Source organism: Telopea speciosissima, chromosome 1 (genome assembly GCF_018873765.1).
Source record: "Telopea speciosissima isolate NSW1024214 ecotype Mountain lineage chromosome 1, Tspe_v1, whole genome shotgun sequence".
Taxonomy (NCBI): Eukaryota; Viridiplantae; Streptophyta; class Magnoliopsida; order Proteales; family Proteaceae; genus Telopea; species Telopea speciosissima.
Window position 1 is genome coordinate 72,430,980 of NC_057916.1, and position 13,958 is coordinate 72,444,937.

The following is a 13,958-nucleotide window of genomic DNA, read 5'->3' on the forward strand; positions in this document are numbered from 1 at the left end:
AACACATGGTCAAATATAATCCAGAGGTCCCCAACACTCACCTTCCCATCTTCCCCCTTTCCCCGAATACCTGGTATTATCTACTATTGATCATCCACAATTCATTTCTGACGGCAACTTTAATACATAAACACGAAGGAAGCAAGTTGGGCGTTCGTTTTTTTTTCTTCTAAAAGCCAGCTTATCACTGCATTTGCAGATTATGGGTAGGCAGGCAGTCCAAAAAGAAGTCATAGCAAGAGGACTATAACAAAGAACCCATGGGGCAATATTGTAAGGAAGCGACACCGTAGAAGTTTGGACAAATTCAAAGGAGCTAGGCAATAACTAACAAGGGTAATGAATCAAGCATGGTTTTGGGAATGTTTCTCATTTCTATTATATACAATTTTAGCCTGTAAAACTCTTAAAATAGGAAAAGACCAAGTAACTATGGCACATAATCTGGCAACTCGAGCCCAATTAAAAAGGGAAATTATCAGCGCCACCCCCTGAGGTATGCCATCATTTCAATGCAACCACACTAAGTATGCTATCTGTTTTTTCCTCCACCAGGTCTTCTGCTTCAGATACTAACAATTAGTACAACAGTTTCACTCATTTGCAATATGACTCCTCCCAAGAGAGCTTCCTGATCAATGCTTCTAATCTCCAACTACAGAGAGCAATTTTGACAATTGTATCACAGTGGCATTTTACTAATGAGAAGTTGTTAATATGCTCTCTTTTTAACGGATGACATACTTCATTGAACAAAAGAGTTAAGGATGGCCACCCTCCCATAAGGGCATCGAACACTGCATCATATTCCTAGGCTATAACCTCTTTCCCAAACGAGAGCAATTCTAAAGAAATGAGCAAAAAAAGAGATATTGTTGTTGCCCTGGTTTTTGATGCAGGAGTAGTCTCCAGCCTGTTTTGAATTTTTTAGCCTAGTTCCAATTTGTCCTGATGGATTCATAAAATTCTGCTTTCCAGAGGTCTTAAATTTACTATGGACACAACCCAACAACTTCCCTACTTCAGGTTATCATCTAACCAGGTTGAATTGAGGCCTTTTTTCAGGAACAACCATATAAGTATTTTCCTAAACCTCGCTTGACACAATTCCAGAACTTAGTGAAGCTGCCTTGGTTTCTTGTTTCAGATTAACTCATACCATGTAGCCCTCATCTTGCCCGAGTCTGGCTCTACATTGTTCAACCTATTTGGGTTCGACAAGGAACGCTGACATCACCACTGCTATTAGGCTCCCACATCACTAAACTCGGATCATTATTTCCTCTCCCTCGTGTGTAAACTTTTGCTGATAATTGAGTTTGAAGCAAGGCTCCTACCCAGGATTCGAAAAATTAAAAGGGTATTTCTAATGAAAAATCAATAGTAAAAAATTCTGATTCTAATTCAGCATAGTTGAATCGAGAACAAATAACCAATTTTGCATCATTAAATAGGAAGACCGATATATCTAACTACATATACAATCTTAATGTTCTCTTTATGAATAGAGTTTTTGAAACCACAATATTAATGTGTTAGAAAATCAGCTTGTTCCAGATGGGAGGGGAGATTGGCTTTTACCAGCATTCATGTTCAGACCTCTGTTTTTTTTTTTTTTTTGGGTGCCAATGTCCAGACTTTTATGAATTAAATTTAATTTCTTCCCTCTTGGCATTATAATTTCATTTCCAACCCATGAAATTGTAACAAACAAAGCAGTACTTTGGCTCTTGAAGACGAAGATTACAAAAAAATGTTGATGTGTAATGAGCTTGCCACCTGCTTGCCACCTGCAGTGAAATCATATGGATTTAAGCAGCTACTGGCTGATCTTTCGTTGAAAGCTGATTCTGGATGTGTTGGGGGACAACATCGAACTTCGCCAACTGCATGGTGTAGGATGCACGCCCTTTTGTCATTCCCCTAAGCGTACTCACATATTGAAACATCTCAGCCAATGGTACCAGGGCATCAACCACCTGCATTACTCCCAAACAAACAAAATAAAAAGGTCTATCCCAAAATGAAGAGGCAGCAAACTATTATCACATTTAATGTGCTACCATATATGTTGTTCATAAGTAGCAAGCAACCATGATGAATAGGTAGGGGTTGGGAAAGGAGACCTTTCTGTTTGAGTTAAAATAAAACCGCAAGCGTACGGGTCAATCGTAGCTACGGGTCGAACATGAGGAGATATACGCCACTCTATTTAACAAACTTAAAAGTAATGCAAAGTGAACCAAATTAAAGTGTTAAATTAAACTAATTAAACTAACGAAAATCAATGCATCTTAACTCATAAGCATCTAGCAAAATTAAGGGATTAAATCGGTGTCCTAACACATGAGCATCTAACCTATCAAACTAAAACGAATTGAAAGGAATAAAAATGCAGCCACACATACTAATCACATAAAAAGAAATAAGGGAATAAAAATGCATCCATAAACCACAACCATATAAAATTAAAATAAAAGAAATAGAGGGGGAAGAAGAAGAAGATAGAGAGAGATAGAGGAGATGGAGAATAAGATTGAGAGTTTAGATAGTAAAACCTGGATGTGCTTGCATGAATGTAATTGAAAAGCTTGAATACTTGTATAAACCTCTTCTAAATCTTCAAGTCTTGTCATCAACTTAAGAACTTAGACTAGAAGGTTTAAAACCTAAACTAGAATTAAGAAATTACAATCCAATTGAAGACTTAAATTGAAATTAAAACATAAACTAAACCTATTATAACCATTAACTAAAAATCATAAAAGCAAACTAGAACTTAGAAAAAGCCAAAAATCACAAATTAGAAGGAGAAGAAGAGAAGAAATTTCACTTAGTGAATGAGCAATTTTTACAAGAGAGGTAGGGGGTATTTATAGGTGGAAGAGAGGAGAAGAGAGAAGATGGAAGTGTAGGAGAAATATTCCCTAAGACAAGAGAATATTCTCTTCTCTTTCCTCTTTTACAATGCCTTGAATCCTAAAAAAAAAAAGAAAAAAAATAGAAAGAAGAAGAAGAGAAGATTGTTTACATAGACCTTCTATTTCTAGAAAAGTAAACTTTCAATTCTAACAAGTGCTTCCTTTTCTTTGTAGATATCTTCTCCAAGCAATAAAATCAAAGTATCTTTGATTTTTCAACCTTCCATAGAAGAGAAAATATAAATCTATCCCAAGTAGAATTCCAGAAGTGCCCTTGAGAAGTTGGAGGAGAGAGAGAGTAAGGGTGATGACTAGGATTCCTTCAAGAATAAATAAAATATCCATTCTGTCCTTCAGAAAACGTGGAGCATGGGGTGCTTATATAGGCCTCACCATTGTGTTCCTTGCGAAAAATCACCCAAAGTAGACCCAAATTTCGTCCAATTCGGAGTTGGGGAGCCCAAGATATCTCAAGTTGACGTTGGACTGTCCAGAGCCTTCCAAATGGAATCTTTTGGGTACAGTAAAGTAACTTCTGCTAATTGTGTTAAGGCCCCTAGAATCCGAACTTCCGCTTCACTTTGTCCACATCCGACTGTCAATAATTATAAATAAACTCCTACAGACCATTTTCGCGCGTCATTACGGAAACGGCCATAACTTCTTCGTTCCAACTCGGAATCAAGTGCCGTTTGAACCGTTGTGAAGCTGACTCGATGGGCTATGCATCTATACTATTAACACCTCTAGAAAGCTTATAAACATCTCCTTAGCATCATCTCCTCCATTTTCACAATAATTCACCTAAACCTTGAAAATCACAAGAAAGCACCGAGTAACTCTTTCCAATGTGGTAAAATGTATGCTTTATGTCCTAAGATTTCACACATAAATGTGCTCATCACCTTCCATTCTCGGTTTCCCAGAGAGCTCTAGTGAGAAATTGGCCAAATTGGACGCTTACAAGTTGTTGCAACTATCAAGTAACTAACCCTGTTACTATTAGATGGCCAGAGAGAAAATCAGGGGGAGGGAGAAAACGTGATTTCCTGGACTAAATACTAATAGCATAACTCAGCAGCTCATGGATGTTGATGTTAAGTTAATTGAAAGAGTATGGTAAAGATGGAGTATGAATTGTGTTGTTAGGTCCACCCCAAAACCTTAAGACATTAAGTGGAGAGAGCTCCTCAAGTTTATGTTGGAGAGAGTATGGTAAAGATGGAGCATGAATTGTGTTGGAAGGTCCAACCCAAAACCTTAAGACATCAAGTGGAGAGAGCTCCTCAAGTTTATGAATGCACCAAGGACCTGAACAATCGATGTAGGACTATAACTCTAAAACTCCCAACATCTCAACAAATTTGAAAGAAGAGAAGCAATATATTCATACCTTGAGTCCACCAGGTTTATACCCAAAGCTGTTGATTTGTCCTCTTTTTGAGTTAAGGTCGCCTATTACATCACCCAAGTGCTCCTCAGGTGTGACAACTTCAACTTTCATGATGGGTTCCAGCATTTTTGGAGCAGCCTTCTTGATTCCCTCCCGGAAAGCTCCTTTAGCTGCCAGCTGGAATGCCAAGACACTAGAGTCGACATCGTAGTATGAGCCGTCGACTAACACAGCACGAACATCAACAACAGGGAAGCCTGCAAGTATACCATTACTCATGCATTCTTCCAAACCTTTCATAACTCCTGGGATATACTCTTTTGGCACTGCACCTCCCTTTATTTCACTTTTGAACTCGTAACCACTACCTGCTTCCATTGGCTCAAACCTTACAGTGATGTCCGCAAACTGTCCCTGTCCACCAGACTGTTTCTTGTGCACATACTTCACTTCCGAGACTTTAGAGATGCTTTCACGGTAGTTCACTTGCGGTGCACCGACATTAGCTTCAACCTGTATACCAACCAAACACAAATTGGGAGGAATTTCAGCAGAACAAATTGTTGTGAACATCCTATCCAATGAGCAATACATAGAAGTTTTGTTCTTTTGGAATATTTCAGCAAGTGAGACACGTTTCTTTTTTTTTTTTTTTTTTTTTTTTGGGGTTTGGGGGGGGGGGTGTTGGGGCGATCCTGGAGCAAAAAAGGAAATAGGAGAACATGTATAAAACATAGATAATTTAAGTTTTCATTCATTACAGTGAAGCCATCAAACCTGAAAATTCTTGAGAATTACATGAGGATACTGAATTAAAATCAATCTCCTGGGAAATGTAAATCCTTGCAAGAATCGAAATTTTCAATTTGTTTTCTGAAAATATTGGGTAAAAAGTTTGAAATGCAAATAGGATTCATGAGGTGCCCAAAAGTATAAACCAGTTTAAAACTAGATAATTGGATAATGGAAAAGGATGTAGCTGATAGACAACCTTGAATTCTCTCTTAAGCCGATCAACAATGATTTCAAGATGCAACTCCCCCATTCCTTCAATAACAGTTTGATTGGTCTCTTCGTCTCTTGAGAAGTGGAAAGATGGGTCCTCTTGAGCAAGTTTCATGAGCCCTAGTGCCATCTTATCAACGTCTGCCTTAGTCTTGGGTTCTATAGCAACCTTAATAACAGGATCAGGAAAGTCCATCCCTTCAAGGACGATAGGCTTGTCGGGATCACATAGTGTTTCACCTGTGATGGTATCTTTTAGACCAGCAAGAGCGACAATATCACCTGCTAATGCTACCCTAACATCCTCCCTACTATTGGCATGCATTTCAAGAAGCCTCCCTATTCTTTCTTTCTTCCCTTTGTTTGCATTAAGAACATAAGATCCTGCAGTTAGCTTCCCTGCATAAACTCTAACAAATGTAAGGGATCCCACAAATGGATCACTCATGACTTTAAAAGCTAACCCAGCAAATGGCTCATCATCACTTGCAGACCTTTCAATTGTCACTTCTTGGTCCTCGGGATCAGTCCCTTTCATTGCCAGCAAGTCAAGTGGTGAAGGCAGATAATCTACCACTGCATCAAGCAATGGCTGAACTCCCTTGTTCTTAAATGCCGAGCCACAGAAAACTGGGACAAAGCTGCTTGAGATGGTTCCCTTTCTAATCAATTTCTTAATTGTTTGCTCATCAGGCTCTATTCCTTCTAGGCAGCTCTCCATAGCTTTGTCATCTAACTGGACTATAGTTTCTATCATCTGGGTTCTGTAATCTTGAGCCAACTCCTGAAGATCAGCAGGAATATCCTCATAAGCAAATTTTGCGCCAAGTTCCTCTCCTGACCAAATGACAGCTTTCATTTTCACAAGATCAACTACCCCTTGAAAATTATCTTCTGCACCAACTGGTATTTGAAGCACCAGAGGTTTTGCACCCAAATTCGTGACTATCATGTCCCTAGTACGGAAAAAATTAGCCCCAAGACGGTCCATCTTATTTACAAAGCATATTCTAGGGACCCCGTATTTATCAGCTTGCCTCCAGATGGTTTCAGACTGAGGTTCCACTCCTGCAACACTGTCAAACAAGCACATAGCACCATCCAAGACCCTGAGAGCTCGCTCCACTTCAAGTGTGAAGTCCACATGACCTGGAGTGTCAATAATGTTAATTTGATGCTTATTCCAGAAGGTGGTAGTTGCAGCAGAAGTAATGTTAATTTGAAGTCCACATGACCTGGAGTGTCAATTTATATAAAAAATAATAATAAATCAATGAATGATTTGAACCTATCAGCAGTGAAGGTTAAGGGTTTCCATTGTAAAGAAGACATGCCACATTAGAAACGCAAACCGTTCGAAGCAATAGCGAAAACAGGCAGTACAGGGTTACAGTAACCCAATTTGAACACATGCAGCAAGTAGAATCCAAAATTGCTTACGAGATTTATTTTTAATCCTTAAGAAGAACTCAATTTCATCTAAATTCGTCAATGGATTAACCTCAATTGACCGAGGAAAGCGAGGAAAGCGAGGAAATCATGAATCAGCAGTCGACGAACAAAAAATTAAGAAGAGAAGCAGTAGTAAAGTAGAGTAAGAAACAGACCATCCCCAGCCATGGCGATGACAGAGAGTCTTCTCTTCTATTCCTGAAGAGCTGACAGCTTGGAACGCTTCAAGGGAAGACGAAGATTTCCGTACAATTCAGAGGAAGAGAAAGGTCGACCTAGTGTTTTGAGACCCAGGAATCGATAGGAAGAGAGAGGCAGATGCCTCCAAGAACCAGAGGAGTTGCGAAGAGAAGGAGCAGAGACCGTTATTCTCACTGACTCTGCCGCCATTTTCACTGTTGTGTCTGTCCACTCCACTCTACTCAGCTCTCCCGCTCTTTCGATCTCTCGCTCTCTCCGACAGGGATAAGTGATGACGTTAACTAACGGAGCCCATTCCCCACTTTCCTTATTTGAATGGTTTTAACTTCTAAATGGCAATTCTGTGATTTTTCATATTTCTTTGGCGGATTAGAGTGGCAATGGAAATTTTGAAATTTTCAAGTTTATTGGATGAGAGAGGCCAGGGTGGTGCCAAGTGCCGACAGTGGAAGCAACAAAGGCTTTCATTTTCACGTCGAATATTAATTTTTTTTCTTTTACATTTATGTTCCTCTGCACGTGCGAGTATGTGCACGTACATGTGAGAGGCAATCACTTGTCTTATTTTCGCCGCTTACATGTGAGAGGTAACTATAGGTCTTTTTTATTTCCATTAATAGCCCTTGTCCCTTTGCTAATGGTAAAAAATGGGATAGGTGGTTACCTTTCACATGTACGGGCACTTGCTCGTATATATAGAGGAACTGGATTTCATTTACAAGGGGAGGGAGTTCAGTTATCTACAAGTACATGCAGATGTGATAGATAATCATCTGTCCCTTTCATGCCATTTATAAGGAGAGGAGGGGTATTAATGAAAACAAAAATGACAAGTGGTTACCTCTCACATGTATATTCACATGCACGAACGTGTAGATGATCCATTCTCAGAGAGGAATATTTATGAAAACAAAATAAACATGAGATTGGCTCTGAGACGCGTACGTGCAAATGATCCATTCTCATCAAGTGCGGGTGGGGTAGGTGGGGGGCCATGGTAATTGGGATCGGCTAGGCCAATATGGATCCAGATCGGTTGGAAAGGCTGGAAAAATTCATTTTTGGGATTGGTTCTTGGATTGGCCCGTATCAGTCCCGGGAAATGGTATAAATCAAATCGAGAAAAAAAAATAGAAATTACTTTGTTTGGTTAAAAATTGGACAAAATACAAAAAATTATAATAAATGTGTATCAATCTCAATCGATATTGATACCAAATCGGCCGATCAGGTTGATCCAATACCGATTCCTCAAACCATGATTGGGACTTGCGAGTGGCCGACCAAGACATTGAAAGCAGCGACCCGGTAACCCCCATTACCATGTAGTGCTGTAAGAGTCTGGTGGGCCAAAAGCCATATGGCACTTGATACTGACTTTCGAATCTGGTGGTTAGTTAAGTATAAAATATCTATATTAACTGACTGGAAAGGAAATTCCACCTTTTCATCTTTCAGGGAGTCGGTAACTTGTAGGGCACTCCTTCCTTACCTAGCAGAGATCACAAAAGTGAAGTAAAAGATCCGCCATCTCCATCCCTTTCTCTCAGCTCCATCAGTACTGCTTGTCTTAAGATTTAAGACAACAACAGCTCCAGATGACCAAACAAGGATAAAGCAGCTTTTCCTCTATAATAAAAGGGAGAGAGATTAGAAGTCGTTTCTTCACAAATCAGTCACAAACATGGAAAGCTATGGTCCTGCAACCTTTCTTCTCATTCTCTTCACCATCATCTCATACATGACAACATGCTCAGGGGCAAGTCTGGATCCAAATGCAGAGACCGAAATGGAGTTCATTAAGACTTCATGTGATCAAGTGACTTTATATCCAGATTTGTGCTTTCAATCACTTTCTCCTTATGCTTCCACTGTTCATATGAGCCTCAGACGATTGTCTCAAGTGGCCCTCGCTGTCAGTCTAACAAACGCAAGATCTACTTCAGATATGGTGGTAAGCTTGTCTAAAGAGACTTCTATGAGTCCTAGTGAAGCAGCAGCTGTTGCAGATTGTGTCAAGACCATTGGTGATTCTATCGATGAGCTCCAACAATCTTTTGGGCAGATGAAACACCTTGGAGGCCCTGATTTTGATCTAAAATTGAGTAATATACAGACATGGGTTAGTGCTGCTTTAACAAATGACAATACATGTATGGATGGATTTGAAGGAGACGACATAAATGGAAATATCGAGAACACAATCAGTGGTGGAATTCTGAGTGTTGCTCAGCTCACTAGCAATGCCTTGGCCTTAATTAATAGGCTATCCTCCTCCAGTGGTCAAGCCAATATTGTACCTTAGAATATCTACTTCCATACTTGCTACCTCTGCAAAGATGTGTAAAAAGATGAAGGTGTAGTGGATTTTTCACCCTGGAGAAGTTTAGGCTCTGTTTGTTTCGATGTAAAATAATTGGAAACCAAAATTTAAAATAAAATTAAAATTTTCACTGTTTGTTTTGTGATCAAGGAAATTTTCATACACAATTACACATTTTCTGAATTAAATTTTGGTATACTACTTCTTGGAGGGATTTGATTATCTGATGGCAAAGTCTTTATAACGTAATTTTCAGGTTACGATCTACTCATTTAATTTAAGTCGAGTCCAACATGGCTTTACGTAAGAGTAGTGTTTTAGAACTATTTAAAACAATCAAATTCATAGTTGGAAAACTAGTTTTTTTTTCTACTCATCTTTATCAAAAACCTAGTGACTTGGACGAGCCAAACCTGGTTAGGACGGGTCTTTATTCTTCAAGACTCACCTTTATCAAAAAAGTATGATTACAACTTCTTAATTTACCACTTTTGTTATGATAAGATTTTCCCTTTGTATATAGCGAGTATTTATTACACAAATAAGCTTCAAATCTGACCTGTAACCTACTTAAGATGTAAAAAATGGATCTGACCACCCTATCCCCTGCCCGGGTGGGGTCCGCTCCCCCCTATTAGATGAAATGAAGGAAATGGATGGGCAGATAAATGGAGACGATAATTGGGCAAGGCAGTAGGGGACAAGTTTGTATACATTTTCAAGAAGGATAACTGACAAAAATTTAATAAAACTTTCCACATAGGGTCAGCCTATGTACATACATTTGTGTGGAATAATAGGAAAAAGCAGCTGGGAGAAGGTGCATCAATGTTTTGGGGAGTTGAGAAGGAACCAATGGACATGGTGAATAAGTATGTCAATTGGTTTGGTTTTGATTTTTATTCGATTTAGGATACAATATATACAAACCGAAATTAAATCAAAATCGAGTAATTTTCATAAATAAAACTTTACTCAGTTTCATTCAACTCGTATTCAGTCTTGGTAATTCGGTTTAAATTTATTTTAATTAGAATAACCTGAAACAAATAAAGTTTGAATTGAAATTATAATCTCATGAAAATACAATCTCACTATGTCAAATCTAATACTTTTCAACATTTTGTACTCAATTCAATAAAGAAACCCATAATAAGTAATTTCACACAACTCAACAATGCCGTAATTGCAGGGTTTAATATGGATTAAGTTCAATTCATGTTTGTTTAATTTATACAAATTAGTTTAACTAGATGAGTTTTAGTATAAAACAAAAATTAAAATCGAACCAAAAAATTTTTATAGCGATGCATGAGCCCAGACGCTTGTGTAGAGACCATGCGATCAAGTCGAGATCTCTTGCCCATAAAGGAATTACTAGAATTACAACTCTCATAAGTGGTGGCAAAATACATAGCTGAAAGATTCCACCTAGAAAAGTTGTGCATGGCTACATGAACCAAAGCTACACATGGTTCCATATGAATCAGGGGCAACTCTGAGGAATGTTTAAGGTGGTTTGCTTCGGCCATTTGTCCTCGTTGAGTATCGATGTCGGGTCTCTAAGACTCCGTTTGGTTGCAATTAAATTAAAGGAGAAGGAAGTGAAATTTTTAAATCTCAAAAAAAAATATTTTGTTATCCCTTACGTGGTTATATCAACTTTTTCCAACTCATTCCATATTTGGATATAAAAATTCATTTTACTTTGCATTCAAATTCCTTAAATTTGAAAAGTGAAATAAAAAGTTGTTTTTTAAAATTATCACTACTAAATATAATAAGAATTTTATTACCCAAAAAAAAATAATGATAAGAAATTTATCCAATCATATTAGATAATGAATAGTAAATTTTTTTTTTAACGTTTAAAATTTACACTTTCCTTACAACCAGACAGAACCTAAAGGTATTTTCCGAACTTGACTCTTTCTGCTCCAATTTCTAAGGAAAGGTAAATCATCGGCAGTTAAAAAACTCTCGACAAATATCTTTTAAACCTAAATAGTATAATATTTTAGCATCAACTATCCATCTCGGTGGACGTGCCGGAGTGGTTATCGGGCATGACTAGAAATCATGTGGGCTCTGCCCGCGCAGGTTCGAATCCTGCCGTTCACGTTTTTCAATTATTTTTTTTTGTTTTGGTAGAACACGTTTTTCATTTTTAGTTCTAGTCATAGTCTCACACAAGAGATATCTGATTTTTTAAAAAAGTAATTAATTTTCTCCGGTTTTATTTTGCTTCCTATGTGTAATCCCCGTTTAGTTACAATTAATTTATAATTAGGGAAAAAGAACACAAGCGTGGCTCTTGCACCAAAACAAATGAGCATACAAAAATACCGTGCTACCTTCAATGAATTAAAAAATTATTATCTATGTTGATGCCTTTGCATGCACTCTCATTGGCCCCCACATTGATATAACCGCTACATTATTTTTTTGTTTTTTGGGTGCAAATATAACCGCTATATGGTCAAAGTTACCAAACTACGATATCTTGCCTTTATAATTATTGTCTTCCTTCTTACAATAGCCATCATGGATGGTCTCTTCATTCTTTCATGCTCTCCATAGACAGGAAGAGGCTCAAGCCTTACATTGGATTCAGGCTCTTTAAAAGGTCCTGTCACTTGGATTGAGCCCTCCAGGGACCTAGCACGCCCAGGGAGTATCCAGTAGTTGGGCTGTGCCGCACACATCCCTAGAGATGCGCCGAGATGTGTGCGGCACATCCAACCCTTGTATGCTCCTTGAGCACTTCCTGGCCGTTGAGCTCCCTGGCGAGGAGCCAGATCCCCTGTCACTTTCTTATTCCTATCTAGTCCACCAACCAATCTCAATGAACCAGTTGATCAAACTTGAAAGTTGGAGAGAGACCAATTTCTTTTCTTTTATATTTGGGTAAATTACACGTCACCCCCTGATTTTCAAACGAAACTCAAATCACACCCTGGTTTTTGAAAATACTCAAATCATCCCCTGTATTAGACCCCAATATGACAAACTAGTCCCTACCGTTAGTTTTATGTTGTTAAGTGATGATGTCAACCAGTTAAATAAATTTAAATTCCTAAACTACCCTTGACATCCAAACATAGATTTTGAAGGTTAGTATTGTAAATTTAATTCTAATGTTTTAGTACAAGGGTAAAATAGTCTTTTCACACCAATACCTAACAGCAGACTAACACCATTATTAGTAGAGGGGGACGAATGAGTATTTTAAAAAATCAGGGGATGATTTGAGTTTCGTTTGAAAATCAGGGGATGAAGTGTAATTTTCCCAAGAAAGAAAGACCATTTGAAACTTATTAAAAAAAAACCTCATGCAAATAACTAGCAGTGACCAAGACTCTCATGCAAACAAAACCAGTTGAACAAAGAAAAGTAGGCCAAAATAAGCTCCATGATCTTCTTTCTCCCTTACCTAAGGGGAGAGGGATATTTTACCCCCAAAAAAGGGGGAGGGGATAAAAATGCTATTATATATGAGAGGAGGGGGGAGGGGGGATAGCTGCTAGGTTGTGTGGCCCTTGCACTAGAATTGGGGCCAATGAGTGTAAGCGCTAAGGCATCCAACAAAGGTGGGATTATTCTTTTCACGAGAGGCACGACGGTCCTTTCACCCTTCCTATGTCTAGATGCAAGCACCATGCAGCCTAATAGCCTTCTTTTTCCCATTATATATTTCCTTAAAAGATTTCTTATAATTAATGCATTTTGTCTTATTGACCCACATTTACTATCATAATCAAAGAACCTCACTTCGAATATCATGTTAATTATTCATGAAAAAGAGATAATTATTAAGTGTATTTCATTTCCTTGTATAGAGTTAATATATAAAACTTATGTTCTTGAAAAATATTCTATTTTTTACTACGAAAAAGATTCATATGACTACCACTAAAAGACAAAGTTCTCAAGGTCCTAGGTATTTCATTGGATCCTAAAATCTGGACTCCTTGTGTTCTTCTAAGTTGTAACCCCCATTTGCAATAGAACTACTTTTTACCAAAAAAATAAAAAAAAAATTGTTTATATTTTTTTTTATGGGAAAAGGTTTTTTGAGCTGCTGGCGGGATATGCTAGCATCAATGTGTACATCTCTCTTCTATTTACATGAAATATCCTCATTGCCCTTCAATTTATGATTCCATTTTAACGTACCTATGAGGTGCGTTTCTCTATGCCTTTTGTTCAGACAACCCTCTGCCCTTCTTTTTATACGTTTTTAAATTTAATGAAGCTATCATAAATTAAGTTGACAAGATCAAACTGAAGTTGATTCGATTAAGATATGGTCCCAGACAAATAACAGTCTCTAGCTATAAAAAAAACATACAATCGGTTTCATCTTTTGAGTTTTTTTGTTATTTAATTTTGTTTTGAGAGGGAGGGGGTTAGACTATAGTTATCAGGGGGTTTAAACTTAAGTTATCATATATGAATATGTGTTATTTTAATTTTAATTCTTATAAAATAATTATTATTTTAATTTGAATGAGAGACATGAATATATTTTAAGCCACCCTGCCATGCCAGCTTTCTGCTCTACAGTCCTTAAATTAACCAAATAATCACCACATGATCAGCAGCCCAGCCCCAGCCCCCCCCCCCCCCCCCAAGTGCTTTGATTCTTGAATCGTGATCTCTC

General features: G+C 37.9%; 1 protein-coding gene, 1 non-coding gene and 1 pseudogene across 2 annotated transcripts; 2 read left to right on the forward strand and 1 right to left on the reverse strand.

The window, feature by feature from the left end:
- Positions 1 to 1,793: 1,793 nt before the first annotated feature.
- On the reverse strand, positions 1,794 to 7,181 carry LOC122654159 (annotated as a pseudogene).
- Positions 7,182 to 8,667: 1,486 nt separating this feature from the next.
- LOC122643606 (pectinesterase inhibitor 7-like) lies at positions 8,668 to 9,286 on the forward strand. The gene has a single exon (XM_043837221.1). The coding sequence runs from the start codon at positions 8,714 to 8,716 to the stop codon at positions 9,275 to 9,277; it is 564 nt and encodes a 187-aa protein (XP_043693156.1). The 5' UTR covers positions 8,668 to 8,713; the 3' UTR covers positions 9,278 to 9,286.
- Positions 9,287 to 11,334: 2,048 nt separating this feature from the next.
- On the forward strand, positions 11,335 to 11,416 carry TRNAS-AGA. Its single transcript has one exon. It is a non-coding gene; the product is annotated as a tRNA-Ser (tRNA).
- Positions 11,417 to 13,958: the final 2,542 nt, after the last annotated feature.

Excerpts from the sequence above, each read along its gene's own strand:
- LOC122643606 (XM_043837221.1), top strand. The coding sequence starts at position 8,714 with ATGACAACATGCTCAGGGGCAAGTCTGGATCCAAATGCAGAGACCGAA.